At 42.6% G+C, this 26,082-nt stretch overlaps 2 protein-coding genes across 4 annotated transcripts in view; both read left to right on the top strand.

Moving 5' to 3' along the window:
• Window positions 1–588: 588 nt before the first annotated feature.
• LOC137892303 (melanocortin-2 receptor accessory protein 2A-like) lies at window positions 589–3,277 on the top strand. Of its 3 annotated transcripts, XM_068737339.1 has the most exons (4): window positions 589–898; window positions 996–1,132; window positions 1,691–1,790; window positions 2,123–3,277. In XM_068737339.1, exons 1-4 carry the CDS (start codon window positions 660–662, stop codon window positions 2,598–2,600), a joined length of 954 nt encoding a protein of 317 aa, XP_068593440.1. In that variant the 5' UTR covers window positions 589–659; the 3' UTR covers window positions 2,601–3,277. The 3 variants fall into 3 exon arrangements, with proteins under 3 accessions (XP_068593440.1, XP_068593443.1, XP_068593442.1); XM_068737342.1 differs by lacking the exon at window positions 996–1,132 and having other exon boundaries at window positions 589–728; XM_068737341.1 differs by lacking the exon at window positions 589–898 and having other exon boundaries at window positions 931–1,132.
• A 6,814-nt stretch (window positions 3,278–10,091) lies between these two features.
• LOC137892313 (beta/gamma crystallin domain-containing protein 1-like) overlaps window positions 10,092–26,082 on the top strand; it is a 21,113-nt gene continuing 5,122 nt past the window's right edge. Inside the window, exons 1-16 of the mRNA XM_068737353.1 lie at window positions 10,092–10,249; window positions 10,400–10,471; window positions 10,740–12,148; window positions 12,635–16,097; window positions 16,363–16,542; window positions 17,606–17,644; window positions 18,181–18,299; window positions 19,223–19,379; window positions 19,630–19,769; window positions 20,894–21,020; window positions 21,539–21,574; window positions 22,689–22,849; window positions 23,038–23,161; window positions 23,875–24,020; window positions 25,147–25,273; window positions 25,920–25,949. Of these exons, the coding sequence (XP_068593454.1) occupies window positions 10,424–10,471; window positions 10,740–12,148; window positions 12,635–16,097; window positions 16,363–16,542; window positions 17,606–17,644; window positions 18,181–18,299; window positions 19,223–19,379; window positions 19,630–19,769; window positions 20,894–21,020; window positions 21,539–21,574; window positions 22,689–22,849; window positions 23,038–23,161; window positions 23,875–24,020; window positions 25,147–25,273; window positions 25,920–25,949 (6,306 nt within the window). The 5' untranslated portion in view covers window positions 10,092–10,249; window positions 10,400–10,423. The remainder of the gene's footprint in view (window positions 10,250–10,399; window positions 10,472–10,739; window positions 12,149–12,634; window positions 16,098–16,362; window positions 16,543–17,605; window positions 17,645–18,180; window positions 18,300–19,222; window positions 19,380–19,629; window positions 19,770–20,893; window positions 21,021–21,538; window positions 21,575–22,688; window positions 22,850–23,037; window positions 23,162–23,874; window positions 24,021–25,146; window positions 25,274–25,919; window positions 25,950–26,082) is intronic.

Here is a 26,082-nt window from a genome sequence, read left to right as displayed (position 1 = left end):
AATTATAAAATTGCAATCATGAATAATGTATAGAATCATTATTCCATTTGGATTTGGAAGCAGAGGTAAAGGTGGGCGGGTTGACAGAAGCTGGCATGCACTCTGATTGGCAGGTTGGATTTAGGCACTTGTGTCTTATTCTTTTCGTATTATTTTTAATGAAAAAAGGAAATAATGATAGTTGAATCCCCAAAGCCTGTTATGTTTCAAGATGTTGACCATAGAAAACTCTTAAAAGAGGTGAAACTGCAATGGGAAAAGGTGTGACTATTTTACCTAAATATTTTCTGACGTTTTTTACACATCCTGTGTGTAAAAATGTAAAATATTTACATGCACTTACACTTTATTCATATTCCACACACCCAAGCACCCTCTGCAACAAATGCAGTTGTCTTTAGTCTCAATTGATAGTATATATATATAAGTATCATAATAGGTTTCGATACAAATTCTTCTAGAATGAGGTTTTAAAAGAAAACAACGAATCCACTGCATTGAACACACCTCCTCGCGAAGAAAACCCGTGTCTTCGCCCCCAACACCACACTCAGTGAATAATACATTTCTGTGCAGTGTAATCTCAGTCTCTCAGGGAGCGAGTGAGTGAGTGAGTGAGTGAGTGAGTGAGTGAGCCAGCAGTATATGTAGGATGCTGGATGACGGTGGTGTGTACCAAAAGGCTGCTGCCTCGCTTACAGGAGGATGGATGGAGTTGTTGCGTCACGGTAAAGCGATGGATTTCCCTGCTTTTCACCGCATCTGTTTGGCGCGTTGTGAAATTCCGGAAGAGGAACATAACATCTAAAGGAATTGTTTTGCCGAAATTCACTGAATTCACGGGTTGCAGACTTGCTTTTCAAAACCACCGAGGGGCTTCCCATCCTTGGAGATTGTGGTTCGTAAACTTTATGGCTCTGTCGTATAGCAGTATGCGTTTACGTGGCCGGGCGTCTTTGCTGGGTTTGATTTCAGTCGTGCTTCTTGTTGTTAAGGTACGTTAATCGGTTTGAAATGTCCGACTTCCACAACCGGAGCCAAACCAGCGCACGTCGCAGTGACTACGTGTGGCAGTATGAATATTATGACGACGAGGAGCCGGTGTCTTTTGAGGGACTCAAAGCGCACAGATGTAAGCTGAATACTGTATCATGCATCACTGAGACAATCTTCCATTTCTTTTACTGTATGTGTGTGTGTGTGTGTGTGTGTGTGTGTGTGTGTGTGTGTGTGTGTGTGTGTGTGTGCGAGCGCGCGTGCTTTTCAGTGCGTGCGAGTGTGTTTGTCCATGGTGTGCCAGCAAATAGGGTTACTCACCTTTACAGCTGTTCATTACTAATGCGTTCCCCCCTGCACGTTTCACTCCTCGCTATATGCATTGCTTCAGCTGGGGGAGCGACACGCGCGACCTGCCTCTCAATAAACAAACGATCTAGCGGCAATATTGCAGGCGTGATGCACCTCCACTGGCGTTTTATACTCATAGAGTAAGGATCCAGCCACTTAGAGAGACAACAACATGACCAGCAGCAAACAGACAGACAATTCGATAACATGCTATAAAAGTACTGAATGCTCATTTTAACTCAGTAATTGATCACAAATAGTGAGGTAGGAGCAGAGAGATGGGTTTAAGGATTGTCATCAAATGGTGTGCTCAAATAAGATTCTTTCTTCTCTGACATTTCAGACTCCATTGTCATCGGCTTCTGGGTTGGACTCGCCGTGTTTGTCATTTTCATGTTCTTTGTCCTCACGCTGCTCACGAAGACGGGAGCGCCACATCAAGAGTGAGTAGATATTAGGACGTCCACAGCCCGTGCCTTCATTGACTTTCCTATCTGCCCCCCCCCCCCAGGGTTAGTTTCAGCACCAAGGAGAGCTTCCATGCAACTCTAGCTCTCACACTTGTCATCTCAGAGCTGGGGCCACTTTCGTGTCAGAGGCTGAGATGATGTGTGCGAAGGCACCGAGTGCAAAGGAGGACAACAAGACATGAAATACTGAAGTGTTCAGCAGCAGGTTCATTCCGGACTAAAATGACCGTAAAAGCGCCTGATATTTTCAAAGCATTTTCCTGCTTCAGTGTCACTTCACTGCTGCAATCTTTGTCTCTCAACAGAAACCCAGATTCGGCTGAAAAGCGCCATCGACCCGGCAGCTGTCTGGTAGACATCGGCAGTCCCCAGGACGAAAATGACAAAGCCTTCTCTCGTCCTTTGCTAACTGAGTCACGCTCGTACTTTCACTTCTACATCAACGAAGAGGATCAGAGTAATGGGAAGCAAAAACCAGAGCGCAAGAGAGCTGGAAAGCCCAGCGGGGCCCGAGCCCAGCAGGGGACCAGAGGGATCAGCTCCTCTGGGATGGACGAGATGGTAGACGATGTTGAGGAAGCTGGGGAACACCAACCCCTCAAGGGACTAATAGAGGAGAGTAAGACAGACAGAGAATGTGCCTTCTTTTCCCACTTCAACATCCCTAACTTTGTGAACTTGGAGCACAGTTCAACGCTTGGAGAGGAAGATCTGCTGTATGAGCCGTCCGTCATACTGGAGCGCCAGTCTCACTCTCAGGATGCTCACTGTGACAGCCACTAAGTCTGTTTCTACAAAGACATCACAGGTATAGACATAACATTAGTGTAATATTTGTAATATTTGCTTTCCTTTCACATGGCCATTTGTGATGTGGGAGAGAGAAACACACACCTGCCACACAGCTATTTTTCTTTAAAAGGGTCTCAGCTTGGAGAATTTGTAGCCTTTTCAGCAAGCATACATTCAGATCAATAATAAAGAGAGCAAAAATGATGACTCAAAATTACATATTAAGTGCTCCACACAGTTATGCGATGACATTTCTTTCCGAAGATAAAAATTACCTCACAAATGGTACATTTTTACTTTGAGTTAAGCTGCTCTGAATTGTATGCGGCTGTATTCTACCTGAACTGAGTGTCTGCTTTGTACAGTTCGTTCTGCTATTCATGCCGTCATGCTTTGTTGTGCAATGATAATGGACATTATCGCTCTAACGGGACACAAATGTCATGGGGTCTACCACAGAAGGCATAGAACTAAATCATTTAAAGGTGATGTGTACTTTAACCATGTGATTAGTAGCCAAAAAAAATTAAACATATCTATTACAGTGTAGGTAACCTAAGACCTTGGGTGACAATGTGATATAATACTTTTGTAGACCGATCTCTTAAGTTAGAAATTATTTTTGATTGTCCAAATAAAGCCTAAATGGTTTTGGTCGTTCAACTCAACACTGGTGTGGTGTAGCCTTTTCTTAACATTACACATTAGGAAATGTATGGAAGCCCATTTCCGCCACTGTGAGGAAAAAATAAAGATCCTGTTATCTCGAAATTTCAACTTACTATCTCAAAATTTCGACTTACTATCTCGAAATTTTTACTTACTATCACAACAGCTTGTGACCTCTGAAAGCGTCTTACAGTGTCACTTTAACAGTAGTGTAAGAAGTGGCAATAAGGCTGTATAGACATGGGGCAACAAAAACATCAGCCCATAGTAGGTCGAAATTTTGAGATAACTGGATCTTTATTTTTTTCCTCACAGTGGCGGAAATGGGCTTCCATAGATTGAGATCACACTCAGCTTTACAATTTCCTCAAGCTTTGTCAAAGGTAATAACAAAAAAAACAAGAGCTTGAAGCTGCTCCAATAAATATTTGTAATAACTTCAACAAAGAATTTCGGCATCTAGTAGTTTTTTGTTTTGGTTTTATGGCCTGCAAATTGACTGGATTGGTTCACTCTCACAGGTCTTGTCAATGCCATTGCCAACTGCTGGGAGAAAAGAATCTGATAAGCTCTTTGCATGCTACTTGCCTAGCAACAAATGGCGGACAGAGAAAATGAACTAACATAGTAGAACATTTAGCAGCTAAAGAGACACATATTTCCCACAGGAGTTTATGGAGCTGATAGGAGAATGAATATTGGAGGTGGCCAGAGACACAACTCCAAATCAATGCTAATGTTGCTGTGTCAGCTAGATGGGAAAATAAGCTGTTTGCTACAACAACAAAAAAATGTATGCAAGTTTAATTTAAGCAGTATCTTTTAAAAAGAGTCTTCTGGTGACAATGTAGCAGAATTCTGTTTTGGAATGAACACAGGATCAAATTAAAGTGAAGTTTGGAAATGTCCTTAAAGATGCAATATTCGGAATTCAGAGCATATCTATTGCCTCCACACAACTTTCAACATGGTGACGGCTGAGCCAGCAGCTAGCAGATTATATAAAGTTATATAAATAGTTATATAAATAATAAATTGCTGCTATATTAATTCTCTGAATTCCGAATTTAGCACCTTTAATATATGTTGATAATAACTTCAATGTTTGGGGATAACAGACATAAGACATGAGTCATACGATGTAGACACACTTGAGCTGAGCAGTGCTGCCCTCCTGTCTGGGTCATAATTCAATAAGAAGTCTCCTTTGCAGTCAAAACAAATGAAATTGCTTTAAGTCATGTCTGTTGATGATTATGCAAAGGAACATTGCCATTATCGTCACTCTTCGGCAAATGCCCGAGACTATGTATATTTAGCTGACGGAGAGATGTGCTGGGAATGCCAGAGAGTCTATCAACATTAACACGACACTAACTCCACCAGATCAGTCAAACAGCGCATTCATCTTTTTCAGGACGTGCCAGGGGAAATAAATGTTCAAGAATCTAGCATGCTGTGCTCTGACACGGTGTTTTTTGATGGTTAGCCGTTTGCATGCAAATGTTATTCTCAAATTTTCAGTGAAATATCACATTACATAAGCAGCAGTTCATTATTTTGTCACCGATGAAATGTCATGGCAGCTGTCAAGGGGACAGAGATCAGTCGCTGAACAAGCTATGTTGGATTTAAATGGCTCCACGGGTGCAGTGAGCATCAATAACCAATGGAGGGGGCAATAGAGTTTGATCAATTTCATGCAGCAAGTCTGCCATTTGCTTTTTCTCTTAAATGCCCCAATGTGGTCTCTGTAGGCATTGTGGTTGACAGTTGGTGAGCAGTACAACAACTCAACCGCAACGGGGGAGCGACTGAGAGCGAGCGAGAAAGGGAGAACAATGGCATTTTGTTGACAAAGAAAATTCTCTGGGATCTGGTGTTCAAAACACAATGTCAATCTATACATATTCGGTGGGAAGAAAACAAGACACAACATCATTTTTGCATCATTCACGCTGTCATGATTTGAGCAAAGGGAATGTTGTAGGAAGAAATGCACTGAAGAAGCTTCTCAAAAGCCTCACTGAAGTATAACTAAACCTTTACCCTGCATTAGCAGTCAAATGTGAAGTGCATAATTCAGGCAAATTCAATAAATCTCATTCAAAGTAAAGAATTCTTTTTTTTAGGCATAAAGAGAGTTACCTGAACAGCCAAAGTGGCTGGTTGTCTGAGAATCAAAGCATTCTTCTCCTCAGTGGGACTGAACGTTCTCATAACAGATGTTCAACATAAATACACCATAATTGTTACTGCTGATGTCTCGCTGCACCAACCCATGCATAACGGGCTCAACGGGTCTTCCTCTATTGCTTTTTCTGCAGCGGAGAGTTAAGTAGTGTGTAGGGGAGGCATTCATTCCAATATAACGATTTCAAAGTCTTAGACAAACTCATTAGACTTGATCTTATTGTTTCCTGAGAAAACCCTGTTCCTGTGATGACTAAACCTGCTGCCACACAGCTGATTTAAACGTCAATAACCCTCCTCCGCTTCATTTTCTCAAAAGTTTGCACATAATTATATTAGCGCGCACATTTTGTTTACTTCTCGACAGTCAAATTTGTACTTTGTTTTTAGCTTAGTTTGCTTTTAAGGTGCTGAATTCCAAAAATATCTTATGATTGAAGGATTGCCTTTGCATGGCTCTCATGGCTGAGCTAGAAGCTAACAGTGCTAACAGTAAAAGCAACAGCAACGTTGCTGACTGATATTACTTTGCTGACTTTGTTACCTTTTTTTATCAATTGTTTGCATCATTTTTTGTAAATAAAACCCACTTTCTTGAAAATCCACCTGTGGCTCCTCAAGCCTGCCAGCCCAGTCTCCTTACCTAAAGATAACCATTCATGTACACAATGTTGGCTTTTTAAGCATGTAGCTACTACAATAACGGTGTTTTTTTTAATTTCCTTACTCATTGTTATTCATTATGTTTGAGTGCCTGGATTCCCTTCCTCTTCACCCTGTTTTCTCTTCATTTTCTAAGAGCACCTGACAGAATTTTGATCTACGGTTGAGCACGCAGTACAACGCGGTCATCTCTCTTTCTAACCATCTACCTTTAATTTGTTGCACTGAAGAGGATTTTCTGTATCAAACCAATCAAAAATACATCGTTAAACTCGACACGTCGCTATTTTATACAGTGGGTCTTTAGGACGTGTCAATATCTCATCAAAAGAAGGCGTAACTAATGGTCACACTTCATAGTGTCAGAGTCTTTTCCCATACTACAAAAGCATGGCCGTCCTAAACATCGTTGATTCTAAAATGGGCAGCTATAAAGTATAATCCTATGTAAAAAGTCTGAAGTAAAATAGGCAGATGGTTTACATGGAACTAGTCTTGAAAAAACTACACCTATAAGAGCCTTCCTGCATCACAATAAAGCCTACTATGTATCCTTATTCTAACTAACTATTAACTCAGCAGCCTGCTGATTCAAGTCTCTCGCCAAGATCTGGGAGGATAGAGTAATGAGTAATTCTTTCTCTCTCCCTCAACAACAGCAAAGCAGCTGTTTACACACAGTGGAGCTGCTCTGTGTAACACAAGGAGGCCGCTGGCCGGGAGCAGCTGCCAGCTAAGCATGTCTGTAACTGTGTAGATGGGACTCAGCGCCACGCTGAAAACCAGTCTTGGCAACATGCTCTAAAACGTATCCCTGGGTGAACCAATGGCTACAACCTCATATGACTCTGCATTCTATAAATGGAGTCAATCAAAGTTGATTTAAGGTAGAATGTGTGACTAAGGCCCCACACGTTTGCATTCTCAGTGTATATCAAGCTCTAGGGTTAATCCGGGTCGGTTATTTGAGTCAGCAGAGGTGAGGAGACATCGAATGGTGCGTTTCGACCCAGTGTTTTTTCACACATCTGGATTTTTTTTCAACAACTGCTTGTTTGATTAGCTTCAAACCAGAAGACTTCCACTCTTCTGAGTGATCACTTTTATAAGTGGCATCACTTTCATACGTTGCCGTTTAGTACGCCAACATTTGTTCTGGTGCAAATGCATAGAATAAAAAAAAACAACAACTAATTTTTGTATCTGTCTGAACAGATATCACTGGGGATACAAGCCTGTGAATTGTCAATCCCCCCCCCCACCCCATGCGGTTTGCTATGAGAAACAAAACAAGGCGATGTGTGAATTTTTCATGGGCCGTACAGTGAGAAAGGTTTCAGCTTCTGTAGCACGTTAATAAATCATGGGAACGGCAGAACAAGGGAAACACAAAGAGAGAATATATTTGCATGTGTAGAGGTGTGTTCAGCATGCATAACGACTCTGTGTGTGTGTGTGTGTGTGTGTGTGTGTGTGTGTGTGTGTGTGTGTGTGTGTGTGTGTGTGTGTGTGTGTGTGTGTGTGTGTGTGTGAGTGAATATAAGGTTTTGGGGTGTAGGAATAGCCATTGGATTTAAAAGTGGGATCTTGGGCCGGATGAAGGTCATGCAGGTGATTGTGAGAGGCCTAAAATAACAACAACAACAAAATGATAATACCTGTGATAGAGAATCCATCAGATCCATGACCATATTTACAGTTTAATTGGATAAAAACAAACCAGTAAAAATATGTAGAGTCTTCAATTCATTTAAAAACAGTAGGGCCACAGACTGCCCTGTGTCTATATGGGAACAAACCCGAGAGACCACAGTTACCTATTTGTTTGCAGCCTTGGCAAAGTTGCACAATAAACCGCCATCGCTGTGTCACGGTGCTCAAAGCCTCGGGTGTGTTACCTGGTCGGGGCAGATTCCACCCGAGCCTAAGTCGTCATTAACCGTGGGAGAAAAGAAACAACAACCAAATAACACTTCTAAAGCTGCACTCACAATGTCACCGCTGGCGCAGATACCTCCGAGAGTGAGACTTTATATTTTCTCATTTGAAATCGCACGTTATTAAATATTAATTAGGTGCAGACTCCCCTGCTCTTCGTGAGCAAAGGACAGGTTACCTCACGGAGGCGGCGGACCACTGACAGTGCTTTCTTTTGTTTGAGGGCTTTTGCAGCGGGCTTGCATTTGACCGGCTTATTCCCAAGACAACCGGCAAGAGAAACACGCATCATGGTAAGAGCTCACTGTCTGTCTCTGCACGTTTGTAAAGTGAAGTGAGGGCTCGTGGGCTGTTCGGTCGACAGACTAGTTTAGGTCCATTGTTTGTTTTGCTATATTGAGAAACCTGTTCGACCTCCACCAGGCTTGCGTGGGCTGTCAACATGCTTTTCATATCAGATTGAGCGAACTTTTATCTCTGTAATACGTCAACGCTGTTCGCGATATACCTAGTAAAGGTGTTATGAAAACATTTACGACCTGTAATAACAGGACCGTTAAATGTCTAAAATAATAACCTTTGTTTCAATCCAGTAATTACCAGAGTCACTCCCACACCTGAAGGCAGTTTGGGTTATGTGACACATGGGAAAGAGAACAAAAAAAAAGTAGGCCTTAATTGAAACTTTTATCATGTAACGATTTCTTTATTGAATTACAACTTTAAAAAGGTCGAGATAAAAACAAATAAACCTGCACATAAAGTAGATGAAGGGTTAAATTCCTCGACTAAGCGGCATGGAAACACTGAGTTGAGCTGAGCCCGCCAAATGAAACAAGCGCACACAAGTTTGAAGAGCCAAAAACCGAATTCAACAGGCCCTGAAAGCCACACAGTCAGTGCGTCATTTCCCCTGGAAAAGTTTCTTTAAACACTGCCTCTCGCCGCCTTCAATTGCTACGATACGTGTAGGAATTTTGAGCGCCCAGCGTTGCCCTGGAATGGTTCAGCAAAGCCGTAGGACAGCAGTGTCACTTCAGTCTTATGAACCAGAGTTATTGCATCTATTTCCAAACTGTAATGTTCAAGCGTGTTTATGTAGACACAGTGGGTCTATTTGTCTATTTCTAAGTTCCATATGTTTCTACTTCATTAGCCAACTTGGTCTTTGCTACAAGATGAACTTAGCCCGAGGTCTAGCAAGTCTCTCACATATTTGACAGCCAAGTGATACTTTGATACTTGAGGCGCAAAGCTGCAATGCATCAGACAACATGTGTGTTTCTCCACTCATCAGTGTTCAGCATTCTGTGGTAATAATTCGAATTATTCATCTCATTTATACTAATCTATTATATTAAATTAATGACGTGCCTCTTCTTGTCTTTCAAACGATAGATATGTTTTTCAGAAGTTAGGAGATGGCTTTATAATGCGTGCCGATTCTGAACTTATTAAAGCATTTATTATTAGAAAAAAAAACGACTTGATATTGAAAGGATAGACAAGCCAAACAATATCCCCCTGCTGTTGTGACAAAATGACAGTTGAACAGAACATAACAGGTATATCAAAATGTATTATAATAATAATAATAATAATAATAATAATAATACTAAATAAAGCTGCTAGTAGTAGAGCAAAAAGTGCAATATTATCCTCTGATTTGTAGGCTAGAGTAGAAGTATATAGCTGCATGAATGTAAATACTCACGTAAAGAACACGTACCTGGAATTTGTCCTTAAGTGCTGTAGGCTATCGAGTAACTGTACTTGTTAAGTAAAAGTTACATTACACTGTATCTCAGTGATTTGAATGTGACTGGTTGGGAGTTTTTAGGATCGATAGGATTGCAGCCAGTTATACCATAAAACCAGTCTAGTCAGACCGCGGTCAGGTTCATCGTTCCACTCGTGTCAGATGTTTACGAGGAGCACGTGAAGGCAACGTTTTTCATCGCCGGGCTGCGTGTGCGCCGGTGGAGGGGCAGAACTTCCACAGCGCCCGTCTACTGTATCAGCGATGTAACAGTCTGCCCAGTTTTGGATGCAAGGAGGACTAAACACAACATGTTCTTCAGTTAGACAAACATCTAGCGCGGAGCGATTCAGTACAAACCGACAACGGTTTATATTGTTGACAGGGCCGGGAAGTTTTCTTCTGTGTCTAATTAAGGGTGAGTTGAACTTGAAACTAATGCCAAAAAGGACTTTCTCACGGAGTTAAGGATGGATCTACCACTTTGTTTCTGATCATTTTCTGCTTTTACTCACTGCTATTGTTTATCCTGGGGGAATGATTTTGTTTTTTGTTTTATGCTCTTTAGGAGTTTTTGTTCTAAACCAAAATCATGTTCACATCCTACATAAAGAATCTGAATGATATGGTATTTTCTACGGTAAGCTTACAGGTTATAAGAACTCCTGCATGTATTTGTTATGCTGAGAGATGCATGCAAACATGTCTATGAACAAACCTCTACTTTATATATTTATGCCTGCACTCCATTTCCTTTGTTCATTGGCAAGTTATCATATTTGCACTACCACGTGTAACTGCTGTCGACTCATCTAAAGTTTGCTTTCTGTTCACTGAAAATATGCATGCTTGTTTAATGCCGCTGTACATGGAGACATTAACGTGAGTTATTCTCTGCTTTCATTTAGTCTCAGAGCCCTGAGGAGCAACAGAGCACTGGGGTCTTGGGTCGTATCGGGAGCTGGCTCTCTCCATGGAAGGGAACGGGTCCAAAGAGTCCTACTGAAAATGCCTCCCCGACTAGCGATCAGGCTCATAAGTCAAAGGGAGAACAGGAGAGTGAGGAATCTGTGAGACTCCGGGCAAGGACACAAGAGTGGGAGGAGGAGAAGGACCAGAGCTCCAATCCCAATCCGTTCCGTCTCTCCAGAGACATTTTCCCCTGTGAAGAGGGGGACGCCACACAGTCTGCCCACAGAGGCGGCCCTGTAGTGAGCAGCACTGAAACAGCAGGAGGAGGTCCAAAGAAGGAGGAGTTTGTGGAGTGCAGGAAGAAGAGAGTCGGGCAGGGCAAGGAGAGGGAGGAGAGCAGCAACGGCACTTTAGCGAGCGGGAATGCTGAGACAAATGCCAGTCAGCTGACACATCTCTCTTCCTCTTCTGAGCAGGGTGTGGTATGGGAATCTGACCGGGCCCACGCTCAGCCTCAAGCCCAGAAACAAGCAGGGGCATGCAGGAAGCTCCATGTGTACCTGGAGGAGACCAGCGTGATTCAGTGTGACCAGAACACCTGTGCTGGACAGGAATTTGTGCAAATCACAAAAAAGAACCTAAAGGTCCTCACCAAAGCAAAGTCATCACCAAATTTTGATTTGAGCTCAAGCTTAACAAGCGCAGAGAACAAAAGGACAAATGTGAGGCCTGCTGTTGGGGCACAGAGTTATTACAGTGCCCTAGTGGGGGTGTCACTGAAATCACACAAAGAGTCGCAGTCAGAGCCCGATCCTGAAAGACAAACAGAGGCTGACAGCATGGGGCGTAAAAACGCAGCCAAAAGGAAAGTCAGGAAAAACTCTCAGGGAGATGAAGGGAACAACCCCCAGGAGAAAACGCCGCCCAGCGCCCAACCTGTCCCAGAGGGAATCCCTACATCAGATAACTCAGTGACCAGCGCTCAGGGCAAAAGTCCAAAGACCGACAATGGAGAGTCATCTGCAAACTCCTCCTCCAAGCACAACTCCACCTCTCAGGCTTCACCTGAAAGAGCAGAGAATAAGGCTTCCGGCCCCGCTACAGCCAAGCTGTTGGACAACTTCCAGGAATCAAACTCAGTCTTCGCAGCCACTCTGGCAGGCGTTGTTGATGGGGGCGCAGACATGGAGGACGACAGTTTTTACAAAGTAGAACGGAAGACGGAGACGCCAGAGTCCAAACGCAGGAGTCTGAAGGTTTCTCGAAGTGAAGTGAAGCTCTTTACAAAAAATGTGCCTCTGAATCCAAAGCAAAATCCAGCTGGAGACACCCAGGAACTTAAAGCAGCGTTAAAGAATGACACAGGTGAAGCAAAGGATAAGCCCAAAACAGAGATCGATGCCAGGTAAGTCTTCACCTTAATGTGACAGAGCGGTTTGTGATTTCTGAATTAATGAAACAATGAATCGTCAAATTTCCATAAGCTGTAATGTATATTGAAAAGTTTTCCAGTAACATTCACTCGAAGTGTCCCATTTGTTAGGAGTAAATGCTATAAGGAGTGTACGTCATTACAGCCATTTTAATCTACCTGTTTGTTTAACATAACATTGCTGTCAAAAGAATGTGCTGTGAGTTGAACAATGGTGTGAGTCATAACACAAAGTACAACCCTGTACTTCAAGATTGTTTCTGTAAAGAATAGACCAGATGGAAAAATTGAATTTAAATGAATACGTCGCAACATTAGTCTGTGGCAGACAACTGGATGCACAATTAGGTAGTTATGCAAGCTTAAAACATTAGTCAAAATCAACTTTAAATGTTTAAGATTTTGCAAAAATATAAAATGTATGCTTGAAGCTAACCGTAACCTCTTAATCATACACAGAATACACAACCTGAAGAAGATTGATGAGGAGCCTAAGCCAGTCGTTGGCCGCATTGCGGATAAAATCAGCCTCTTTGAGCGGCCGGCAGCAGGTGTCAACAAGACGACCTTCCAAAGTCCGAGGAGCGCTGATGTCTCTCCGGTCAGGAAAGTCACGGAGAGGCTGAAAGCAGATTTAGAGTCGTCAGAAAACAGGTCGAGATCAGCTGAACGTCACGGCACAGCCAGGCCCAGCTCGGCATCACTCGTTGAGGAGAAGCCGATGACGATCAAGGTGCGAGCAAGGAACTTCACGGAGGCATCTGAAACAAAGGACAAGCCGGCGCTGCTTCAAAAGCCAGACATGACAGGAATGTCTCAAAAAGCCACCTCATCTGTTGTAGTTGCTGCATCAAAGTCATCAGAACTAGACAATCAGGATAAACTGGATGCTGAAATGCAAATACAGCAAGCAAAGTCAGAGATCACATTAAAACCAGATGGACAGGATACCACCACTGTAGGGGTAAAGACGTCCATTCCTAAAGAACAACCAACTGACTCCGACAACACAGTGGCCTGGAAAACAGCAGATCAGGGTACGAAACCCAACAGCGTTGAAACAAATGTTCCAGCTAAAGGGTCGGGTGATTCTGCAGAACTGACCGATAGCATTAGCGCACAGTCCAAAGTCCCTAGCAGAACAGGCTCCCGCTCAAAAAGAAGAAAAGGTAGGGAACCAACCAGTCCCATCAGCCCAAATAGTGAAAACAAACCGGACCGCTCCATCAGTAAGCCAGAGCTCACTGCTATAAAACAACAACAGGTGGATGAGGCTGCTTCTGCCTCCAAACTACTCACAGAGAAAGTCTCATTACCATCTGATAAAGACCAAGGAAATACAGATACCAGACAGAAAGCATTTAAGAAGGAGCCAGAGGTGTTAGGAAACCAGAAGAAACAGTTGGATTATTCTTTTAAAAAGGAGAATATTGACAAACCGGTGAACAGACAGGAGAGAACGCCTGAATCATCTGTCAGCAAAGATGAACCCGATACTGCTGCTTGTAGCAGTGGAACTAAGACGCCTGTTGACAAGGATCCCATTATTTTACCCCAAAAGGAGAAAAAGGCAGGGGGACATGGCCTCTTATTCACACAGAGCAGAGAAAAGGCCTCCAAGGACAGCAGAGAAACTGCAGCCTCCTCCCCCTCACCGGCAGTTGAACAACCTATTGAGAAGACTGGTTCGATGGAGCAAGAGCAACCTGCTGAACAGCGGAAAGTAGTTCAAGAATTGTCAGTGCAGTCTGAACCTACCGAGCCAAATAAGAAAGACACAGGGCAAACACCGAAACGCCCAAACAAGGAAATAGAACTAATACATCCGGCTGAGAGTAAAGATGTGGGGAAATTGGAAAAGGTGGAGGACGAAAAAACAAATCAGACTGAGAAGAAAAACAAAGACAAAGCGAAGCAGCTCCTGCGTTCAGATAAAAACACCACAAAGGCCAAGGTTTCAGAAAGCAGACAAGGTATCTCAGAGACAAAGGGGAGTACCGCGAGGGATGATGAAAGAAAAAATGATGAAAGAAAAGATGAGAAGCAGCCGGCTAAAGTCATAACAAAACCAGAAACAAAGCAACCAGAACCAGCCTGTCCGTCCTCAGAAAGTAACAGTACGCCTGCTCAAAAACAAGATGTCAAACACACAAAGACTACACATCCAGAAAAAGCTGCCGTTTGTGCCGTCACCCAAACTAATGAGGCTGCGAGTGTGACCGAGACTGCGAAAGGGTCGTCAAAAGGAGAAAAAGCAGCAACTGTGCCTTCTGAATTGCCAACAAAGTCTACAGAAAGCCCTGGAACAAAGACAGAGCCAGTGGTGGTAGCAGCAAAACCACAGCCTCATTCCGTATCCGTGGAAAAAACAGAGAATTTACCAGATGACTCATGTGCAAACAGAGCTAATGATGCTCAGTTCTCCAGCTCTAAGTCAATTACCAAAGCAACTACGGCAGCTGAGAAAGTGACTATAAAAGCCGCTGATGGTACTCCAGCACTGGTGACTGCACAGACTGATAATATGTCAGAGAAGGAATCATCTGGTGAAAAGTCTGTCTCGAAATCTTTGAGCGGCGATGTAGCAAAGCAGGTAGATGGGGTAAAAAGTTCAACTGTCAAATCAGTGCCCTCAGAAGTCTCAGGAGATGTAACGAAAGGTCCTAGACCCCGACAGTGTGAGGAATCAAAAAATACAGAGAGTACAAGTCATATCACTCCACCCAAGGGCGCAAAGAAAATAGCACAGAGCCCTTCTGATGGCACTGCTTCCAACTCCACAGTTGATGTGGTGGAGAAGACAGCTGAGAAAACATTCCATTCACCAATGAATGAACTTTCACTTGTTGCTAATGGTGATATTTCCCCAAATTCACAACTCCAAACAATCAAAAAGGAACCGGTCAAGAACAAACCAAGTCAAACTCCAAAAGCACCCACTTCCCCACATGCTAATAAGCCGATCCCAGACACAACCCAGCGTTCAACCATGAAGAAGCTCCATTTTCCACACGGACGAAGCAAAGACGATTCCGAAACAGGGCAAGATGCTCCTTCAAGCTGGCTGGATGTGGACTTTCCCAAACGAAAGCTCAAAGTATCGGCCCCCAAACTGAGCTCTTCTGGAAGTGAGAGCAATCTTCTGGACACTGAGCTAGATGATGATGACTTCATTGAGAAAATCAAGAAGCTTTGCGCACCGTTCTCCCTCCCGCCACGTAAACACAACCAACTCCGGCCACATCAGCCGCCATTTGCCATGCCTGCCATCAGAGAGGCGCGCTTCGAGAAGACGTTTGACCCAGAGGAGTTTAAGTTTGGCTTGAGGAAGAAGGATCAGTTCAGTGTAGACACAAGCCCGGGCCTCTTAGCTTCTATGTACCAGAACAAGGAGACAAAACCCGGCCTGAAGCCTGCCAGGGCTAGTTTGGCAGACAGGAGCATGCTGCTCAGTATACTGGACCCTCAGTCTCGCCACAGGGACGACACCCCTGTCAAAGATGAGGAGGATGTCAAGGAAGAGAGAGACGACCAGATCAAGGTGAAGTCTCGCTTGGAGGGCAGCTGTGTCCTCAGCAGCCTCTCCTCCTCTATCTTCAGAGAGAAGAGGAGTGGAGTTCAAACGCAGGCAGAGGGCACCCACTCTGGGGATGTGTCACCCAGTGAAGCACCCCAGCTAAGCCCTCCATCTGTATCCCCGCCAACCCCTCCAAGCCCAACTGCCACGAATCCATTCAAAGACACGCTGGCCCTGAGCCACAGAGAGGAAGCCCAGGCTGCAGAGGCTGTGGTCAGTGACTCAGGCCTTCCACTTCCCTCCTTTAACGACATCAAGCTGCCGGACTATTTGGAGAAGTACCTCCCCCGAGAACCAGCAAAGCCAGAGCACAGCATGCAAGGACAGGAGCAAGTCAGAACGGAGGTCAGTTTTTTTCTCATATTTTCGCCAACTAAAAACGATACGAATGTTAAAGTTGTCCTCATAAAACAGAGATTTCACAGGCAACATAGTCCATCTTGCAAACACAAGTTGTAGGAAAAGAAATAACAGCATACTCATGGAAGCAAGTGCTCTGTTTTAGCACGTCTCTAAAAAAGAAAACACATCTTTGCAGTACTTTTTTTCTAGTAGAGGAGCACAAGAATAACCTTCACGCACACCTGATAGTTTTTGGTTTGTGCATCAGGTTATTGGAAACATGACAGCTTCAGCCTCTGGAGGTGAAGCAGACCTGGCTGTGAAAGCAGGTCGAGTGCTTCCTGAAGCTGTGCCTCCATGTTTTCCTGAGATTCCTTCAGTCACACATCCTACACTCCTTGAGCTTAAGCAGCCTCTGGCTCTGCCACAGACAACACTAAGTAATGATGTAAGTGTGCGGCATTCATACTATTAAATGGTTCTTAATAGTTTAGTTTTACAAAATTACAAATTAAATCTGCATATCTTTAGACCGCTTGCTGCACTGGGGGGTGAGTTAGAAACTCTTTATGGCCTTCATTTCCCTTAGAGCTGCACTACAGTTTTTAATGGAAAATTCCACGATTCTATTTTGGTTTATTTTTTTTACTCTTTTTGCATTCTTGTATCATCATTAGTACAGAAGCATCTCAATCCATAAAACAGTGGATCTTCTGTCTTGCCAGTCCCTAAAAAGGATTTAGGGCGGCAACTAGTGTTTATTGTGGTTATGCTTTATTATACATTTCACATAATTTCCTAATTATTGCCAAATAACTTCTTAGGACGTGTTCTGAAGAAAGGATAGCTCCAATTAAACTCACTATTTGACCATAGCATCATCATTTATGATTTTAAATTTGTGTTTCCCATATATGTTGAATTGCTTGTATGCCTGTGGGAAAATTTCACATTTTTCTATGTTCAAATGCATACACAAATCATTAGTTAAAATAACTTGAAGTTTACCGATTGAACCCATTATTAAATTCTAAATAACATTGCTCTTTCCAGAAAACTTTGAAATTACAAATCTGTAAAACATAGCGTTACCATCCAGCCTTGATATAACCTCCCCAGCAAATATTCACAGTTGTAAAGGGAACTACTTTAATCACTAATCATTGATCATTGAATAATTGTTACTGACTTCATTCGACAAGCTTTCTAGTCGGTGCTGCTCTTTTTTTTTCAGTTTTTCTTTTGCTTCCAAACTCACAATTTGCTTATTTTGCATGCTGTACTAAGCAACACCTTTTCCTACTGGGTACACTTTCCAGTGTGGTACATGAATACAAATTCAAAGCTGTCTCCATGGACCCACCGTGTCCCTGGAAGTAATCTGAAAGGTCGTCACATTCAACAGGCTCAGAGCTGCAGCTCAAACAAATGCAGATGAGCTTTGCTTGCCTTTTTTTATTGATGTTTGCAATGGCCTGTGGTCTTGAAAATGATGTGTTTTTGCATTCCAGATAAGAACTGCCAAGGGATTTCACAAGCGCCCTGGAAAGGTACAGTAGGCACTGCTTTGCCCACGTACAATAGAAACAAGATGGAGAGAGGAATCTGAACAGACAGCTCTCTGTTCCGTGAAAACATCTGCTTTTCATATGGTGTTCTTGGGGGTAAACAAAGTATTAAAAAAACAAAAAAAACACACAGTCTCGTGCAAATGCTCAGCTGGATGTGATTACAATCTTAGAGTTCAGCGCTGCCAACGCAGTGCAAATAGTGTAGAACTTCATTGGTAGCACTGCATTAACTCAGTCTACCTCTGTGCTAGGGATCCTCTGTCATGACTAAAGAAAAGAAAAACCACTGCATGGAAAGATCTCAGAGTGTACAGATGTTTGATGGGTTTAAGTAACTGTGTGCCTGTTCAGGTTTTTTTGCTTTCGGATAACATACTGTAGCGTAAAAAAAAAAAAAGGATTGAAGGGAAGTGCCATCCTATTAGGTCTTTGTCAGCGCTGTGTGAGTCACGATTTGATGTGATGGAGCGAGCGTGCGATGCCATTTTTACACTTTATCTTTCGTGTCTCCACAGATGGTGTTGTTTGAAAAACCTCAGTTCAGTGGCCAGGCGCATGACATTTACAGGGATGTTGCAGATGCTACTTCGCTGCAGCTCTCGCCTCTCATATCTGTGAAGGTTGTCAGAGGATGGTAAGTAGCTACGTTCAACCGGAACTTTTTGATGATGAAAAGAAAAAGTGCACTGAAATACACGACTAGTGTTGAGTGGTTTTGGGATGCCGGTGTGGCCTGTTAATGCCCCTCAATGTGTCATTTACTTTTAATGGAATATCAACATTGGGAGTTCTAACATGCAATTATATATCCGCTCTCATTTTACTTAAAGGGGCCCTTGGTGTTTACTTGTAAACAAACAAAGTTTCTTTTTACATTCAGTGTTACTCGCCCAAAAAAACATTATGCACATCCTTTCGGCCTGGCAATGTGTTGAATGCATTTACTTTGTGTAAAACATTATGTATTTAGAATATATTACATCATTTCTTGCATAGCTATATATTTGCACTAAGTCCTTATTATTATATTATAAAGGTAACTAATTAACCAAACATATTGTGTTAGTTGAATCAGTGTAGAAATCAAAGTGTAAAATTGACATGGTTCAGTTTAGGGGATTTATGTGTTGTGGTTGCCAGGCAACCACCAGAGACCTCAGGAAATGACTGTGCCTGGCCAAGAATTTACATTTTTACACTTCAGTTTTTGCTCACATCACACAAACGGGGTATAACGTGGTAATTAGTGAGCTTTAGAGATGCTGCTTCAAAGGTGTTTGTTTACCTTTGAACAGAGCAAGGCTAGCTGTTTCCCCCTTGTTTCCCATCTTTATGCTAAGCTAAAGTAGTGGTGGTGACTGTGGCTGTAGCCTTATACTTATTGAACAGATAGATAGGAGAGCGGTGTTCATCTTCTCATCCGACTTATGGCAAGAAAGCAAATATGCGTATTTGAAAATGTTTTGCTTTGCACACTTTTACCACATACATTAGTCTGGTCTTTCCTTTTTCTTTCCAACATGTGATCTATATATCTGATTTTTGCTTTCACTACAGCTGGGTGATCTACGAGAAGCCTGACTTCCAGGGACGCTCCATCGCCTTGGAGGAGGGAGGCATGGAATTGGCAAATATGTGGGCAGAGCCAGGGCCAGAGACAGAACCACAGAACAACCCACCAATGCTCATTGGCTCAATTCGACTTGCTGTATGGGTGAGTGCATTGGATGTATATATATATATATATATATATATATATATATATATATACTTCCACCCCATTGGGCCTTCAGCATTTCAATATCTACAACACCGTCACCCTATATGGCCCTCTGAAACAAAGCTAATGTGTGATATTGCTTTGATATTCAGCCCAGACTCCTCGGTTAAATATTGCAAAGGAATGATTTAAGAACGATGGGCCACTGCTGTTAATTACCGTGTTTGTTTCCCCCTCTCTGTAGGATTACAGCCTCCCCCACATTGATCTGTTTACTGAAACAGAGGGCCTCGGCAGAGTAACACCTTATCACGATGACACCATAGAGACGGGCTCGTTTGGCATCCCACTGAGCACTGCTTCCATCCAAGTGCACTCTGGGGTGTAAGTGTGGCAGTTAAAGCAAAACAATCATTCAGATCTTTGCAATTGACCCCTGGTAAAGTGTGTGAGACGGTAACAAGCCGACGTAGTCTCAATATTACGGCAGACTCTTCTATTTATTGTGATGGATCAGAGTGGCGGACAGGGAGTTATCCGTAGATTAGATGTTTCTTGAACTGCGATAAATTAAGGCACTAAAGAACGAGTGTGATTGTTTTGCAGCAGCAAAGCATAAAGTGCAGCTGATGAGAAAACCCCGGTGGCCTGCAGTGTTGTTTATATTACTAATGACTGGCAGTCAGATCCGGCAGAAATGTAAATCTATCTTTTTAACGGGTTGCTCAGGGTTTACATTTTTCTGTGGTTTTGACTCTCACTCGTTTCACTTTTCAGGAATGTCTGTCCTGCTGTTGCATGTTAGGGAATAGAGAGATTGGGTGTGGGAGCCCTTGTAAAGTGAAGAGGTGGAGACGAATTGGATGGAAACAGACAAAGGTGTGGGTAGAATTTGGCAAAAGGGAGAATGTTTTTCCACCTGAGAGGACATTTTGTGCCCCGTCCGTGAGGAAGTTGATGACACTTAGATGGTTTTTTTCACACGGCTATTTTTGTCGATTGGTAGAAACCTGACATTTTGGAGATTGTTTCAACATTTCTCCTCATCTCAACAAAACTAAACGCTGTCAAATGCCGGCTAATTATGCTTCAGTATTATGGCTCGTTCAGCGCCATAAGGTTGGCATCAGTTCTTGAAAATCACTTCCTCAGCACTGACTGAGCTTTTCAGTCAGAGGCACTCCCAAGCTATTTTATTCTTAAAGAATAAGAGCTTTTGTTTCCTACTGCAGTTGGATGACTCATGTCTGACATAAGTATAACTTACCTAATTAAAACGCTGCCCTGATCTAATAACACCTAATGTACCAAGCAAAATTGCTAGTCATACCTGTAACTGCTGAAAAACAGTGAGTTTGTTCTCTTCATAACAACTGTGTCTTTCATAAAAGCTACAAGCCATGCAAGGTCATCACTCCATGCTTTTAAAACAACCAAAAGGCATAATGTGGAGGGACCTTTTGACTTAATACTCAAGCATGCAACGTGGGTGTCCCTCTGTACTTCAGGTGGCTGGTGTACAGTGACCCGGGGTTCCAAGGCCTGATAGCTGTTCTGGAGACGGGAGTGTACCCTTTTCCTGACGCCTGGGGCTTCACATCACCCTTTGTTGGATCTCTTCGACCACTTAAAATGGTTTGTTTTCCTGTGCAACACCTCATGTACACTGCAGAGGACAGGGCATGGGAATACATTCGTTTGTTTAAAATGCTGTGTCATTGCTGGTCGGCCCACCACTTTGGTTCCGACTGAAATATCTCAACAAATGGTTGGATGGATTGCAAATGAACGTTTGTAGCGACATTCATGGTTCTCAGAGAATGAATCCTAATGAGTTCTGATGATCTCCTGACTTTCCATCAGCAGGTCAAAATATACATTTTCCTGGGGAATATCTCAACATTTAGCAGACTGATTGAGAAACAATTTGGTACAGACATTTATGATGTCCAGAGGATGAATCTCGATGATCATGAAATGTCTTGACAACTGTTGACTGCCATATTCGTTACCCATATTCATGTTCCCCCTCAGGATGAATTATCATAACTTTGAAGGTCCCCTGACTTTTCATCTAGCGCCATCATCGGTTCAAGATATCATTTAATTACAGAAGAAAAAGGTTGTTGATGATGATGATGTTTCTGTTTTAGGGTGGTTTCAAAGTGGAGAACCCCAATGAAGTCAAGGTAGGACTGACATACTTTCTGCAATTTACTTCACTTGCATGTTCTGTTCGTGCTTAATTGTCACAGTGGGAGGCAGCGGGTGTTGTTCATGGTTTAATGATGAAAAATTAACTTACGGGACGCAGTCCAAATACAGGCAGGCAACAAAGAACCAGGAACAAACCAGGTGCACTAAAACACTGGGAAAATAACTATATTAATCAGGCCGGTCTTCATCACACAAGGAGAGATGACGAGATGACACTGAAGCAGGGAGAACGAACAGACTAAATGTACTAAGATTTAATGTACTAATGAGCACAGGTGTGGTTAAAACAGGACCCAAAAAAAAAAAGAAAAAAGCAGGAAGTAAAACAAAACATGACACATGAGGAGTGAACCTACAAAATAAAACAGGAAGCAGACTAAACATAAATGAATAAAAACGAGGAAGGAAAACCATGACACACGGAATACCCAGAAAACAAAACCTCTAGGTCACATAAAAACAAGACCGATAAACTAGTAAAGGTCACTAAAAGATTATAATGATAGTTAGTCTCCCCAAAAAGTCTCTGGACACAGAGCCAGACTGTTAATGTTAATATAATGTCATTTTAAATCTGCAAATTGTAAAGCACTGTGTTTTTATTGCATTAATAGAAAACATATTTTATAAAAGGCCTGTTGGCAGTGTTGCATTGAATTCTTCATTTTTCTGTGAGGCTTGTTTTCATCTTAATTTAAGACAAAAACAGATGTGATGTCAATGAATTGATAAACAGCCTTTTTTTTTTTTTTTAGACTCAACCTTAAATACTATCATTCAACAAGCAGAAGCTGAAGTGCAACATTTCATAATATTATGCTCACAAATGGACAGACAAAAACAGGATCCAAGGATGTGTTTTTCACCTCATTTGTGGTCATGCGGAACCAAGAAGACAAGAAGAAAAACACTATTCAATGTATTTTTATGAGAAGACCTCTTAGGTTTATTATGCGAACAGCTATCCTGGATCATATGTCGTACAAAAGAACTCAATTAAATGCATTTGAACAAAAATAAAGAAAGAGCTACATAGTATCTATTCGAGTGAAGTTTAATGTGAGCCTTGTTCTTTCTCTCTTTCAGGCCGTGGCGTATGAGAAGCCTGGCCTTGAGGGTTCCTGTTTGGAAATCGACAGTGACGTTTTCAGCCTTTGTGAAAGTGAAGGAGACACTGCCACCGATGAAGCGAACTTAGACCTGAGAAAACTGAAGTCTGTGGGTTCTTTAAAGATCATTGGAGGACTGTGAGTTGTATTCCGCAAAGTTCATCCGTGCTTACACAGGATCGAGTTAAGCGGTAATCTTGACGTGTGGCAAAGTTTATTCAGGACTATCTTTGCCGCCAGAAGGCGATTATGAGGTTAGGTGATGCAGTAACGAATCCACAAATACAGCTCTAACCAGCGACGTGGGCGCACTTCTTTCCTTCCAGCTGGCTGGGCTACAGCGAGCCCGGGTTCGAGGGCCAGCAGTACATCCTGGAGGAAGGGGAGTACCTGGACTGCAGCGACTGGGGGGGCTCACACCAGCTCCGGTCTCTGCGACCGATCCTGGCTGTGAGTACCATACTGGGCTAGCTCACTCGACACCTTTGAGTGACCAAAATTAAACCTTTCCAGATTTAATTAAAAAAAATGGAAAGGATTCAGAAAGTTCCTTCTGGTCAGAATGGAAAATCCATGTAAAAGCTTTCCACATAAACTCACACTATTGACAAGGAAAGCAAGCAGGGAGACCTCTATTAAATACCAACTGAATGAAAGTTTTTTATTGGAGAATTGATTCATGAAAACAAACGAATGTAAATATAATGCAAGGCAATTAAGTTTGTTTTTCATGAAGCTGTGGTAACGGTATGAACTTCACATTATCAGCAGCTGGCACTGCTGACTTTTTGCGTCTCCCAATAATGAATTGAGTTAAATGAATGTGATTCATGTGGGCAAAACAAAGAAACTCCCTTTCACACTGGCAAGGCTGTCAAGATAGATCCAGGTTATTTCGATTTATTCAGACTGCAAAACTGAGAGCTCAATTAGTTTGGGCGTTATTTATCCTGAATGTGTCATTAGCAAGAAGAAACGTGCAGTGCATGCTCTTAATAATGTTATTTTGAATGTTTGACTTGACTTATGTTGTTGCTAATTTATACTTCCTAAGCAGACATTACCAAAAAAAGGTTAAGAAACACACATATATTGACTTTGACTATGCTTATTTACCATGTATCTTCTCGGTGGGACGCTCATCAGGTGCTTTTATTCTACAGGATTTTATGTCGCCACACCTCAAAATGTTTAGCGACAAAGATTTCGGCGAGCTGGGAGTCAACATTGACCTCACGGTGCCTGTTATTGACATGGCCGGCACGGGCTACGGCATGAAGACGCAGTCAATTGATGTCATCGGTGGCGTGTAAGTGACAACAATTATCCTTTCTCCCTGTAACTCTCACCGCCGTGTGAGCAGTAGTGGGAACTACAAGGTTGGAGAATTTGGGAGGACTATTGTTTATCCTGCTAAAGCGAACTGCGTCAAATATGTCTTCCTTACAGTCCAGCGGCGCAGAAGCATTCCTGCGTTTTAACTTCAGGCTATAGTCCCACTGAGTTCTTTATGGCCATTCTTGACGTAGCGGTTGAGGCCGCCGCGCCCATGTTGACAGGTCGAGACAGATTACCTTGCTCACTAATGTTTAGTCTGCCACACCTTACTTCCTGTCAAGATGAATCAGTTTTGGAGCGTGCTGCTTTACACCCTTTTCTCAGTGGGGAATATATATTTATTTGTTTCTGTATTATTATAGTACACACTGTTTAAAAAGTAGAAGGTCCAATTAGTGGCTGTGTTCCCTTTTCTGTGTATTTATGCTATGATCAGCTGAAAATGCAGAAGTAAACAAAGCCAGAAGTAAATCAGAATGAATCATTCCTCAAATCAGAATAATGAAATGCAGAACATGCGGATCGTTGCCACCCAAGGGAGAGGCTAACAAAACGGTAAACAAACGTTTCGCCCTTCTTTAGGAGGCAGGACTCTCGCAGCGTTGAAGGGTTATTCTTGCCGTGCTGCTAGACTGTTATTAAGATTGCGCAGCCTCGCCCCAATGTCGCGCTGCCGTCCCTCTGATTGGCTCAGTGTGTTATTTTAGCAGGGGCTTGTTTGGAGTGTGGTGGGGCACACACACAAGCCCAAAAATGTAGACAGACGCAGCCCCCTGTTCCCACAACAACAACAACACACAGCTACCCCAGACATGCCCAATTTGCCAAAAAGAGTACACACAGCACATAGCTGCGGAGATACTATCATGTGGGAGGTTCATTATCAACTTGGAATTCGACCAAGAATTGTTGACATACATGATAAATGGAAAAAAAACAACAACACTTGAATTCTTGTGGTTTTCATTGTCAGCAAGACTGTGTTTCTCTACGAATTCAGAATATGTGAGAAAGGAGAAATCACAATACTGAAATGTCAGCGCAAAAGAAAAAGAAAAGGGTAACCATGCGCCCCGTCCTTCTGTTTTCTCTCTCAGCTGGGTCGTGTTTGAGGAGCCGGGCTTTTGTGGCGAGTGCTACCTTCTGGAGAAAGGCCTGTATGGAAGCCCAGAGGACTGGGGGGCGCCGCAGCCCAGAGTTGCCTCAGCAATGCCTGTTGTGTTGGTAAGAGCAATGACGCAGACAAAGTTATGAAATCTTGATGTTTTGCTCCGGTTATTAGACAGATCGTACTGTGATGTTCTATGTTCACTGCAGCAGCTGGTGTGTTCACAAATAGATGTAGTTTTAGCATTCTATAATTCATAATTGTGCAATTCTTTGCTTGCTATATTCTCACTTCCCCTGTCCGTCCCACTGTGGCTAAGTGCTTTCATCGCATGTGACCAGTCACAAAACTCGTGCTTGTGACTAAATCAAAAGCGATTGCGAGGGAGAGAGCAGGAGTCCGTTAGAGGACAGACAACCCTTTATGAAGTACATTAGTATTTTTGCAAGCATGAGTCATGTGCAAAGCCAGAATTGTGCAGGGGAAAATACTTGTCATAAGACTTAAAAGTGAAAACATACTAAATCACAATGGTGAGTCATCGTGAAGCTACTTCAATTTCAAACCAGATGATGACAAACAGACTTCGATTTCATGTAAAAGGCCAATAATACAGTATATAAATTAGCTTAAATTATATAAGCAAAGAAGTAATGGTAATTTTTTTTTGTTATTGTCTTACCCACCTCTGCACATTAGTCACTTTCAGTGTGTGATTCCATCGATGTAAATGACCCTCATTAAGCTTTTGTTTCATTTCAGGACGATTTTGAGAACGCAGCCAAGTTTAAGGTAAATAACACATCTCATCTGGCTGAGATAGCGTTGGTCTTACATGATGTGTGTGAGAGGCTCAGAGTGGATGACTCAGGCTTATTGTCTCACTGTGTGTGTGTGTGTGTGTGTGTGTGTGTGTGTGTGTGTG

Source organism: Cebidichthys violaceus, unplaced genomic scaffold (genome assembly GCF_023349555.1).
Source record: "Cebidichthys violaceus isolate CVI_PGR_0920_01 unplaced genomic scaffold, fCebVio1.0.p SCAF_78, whole genome shotgun sequence".
Taxonomy (NCBI): Eukaryota; Metazoa; Chordata; class Actinopteri; order Perciformes; family Stichaeidae; genus Cebidichthys; species Cebidichthys violaceus.
This window is presented reverse-complemented; position numbering and strand designations above follow the sequence as displayed.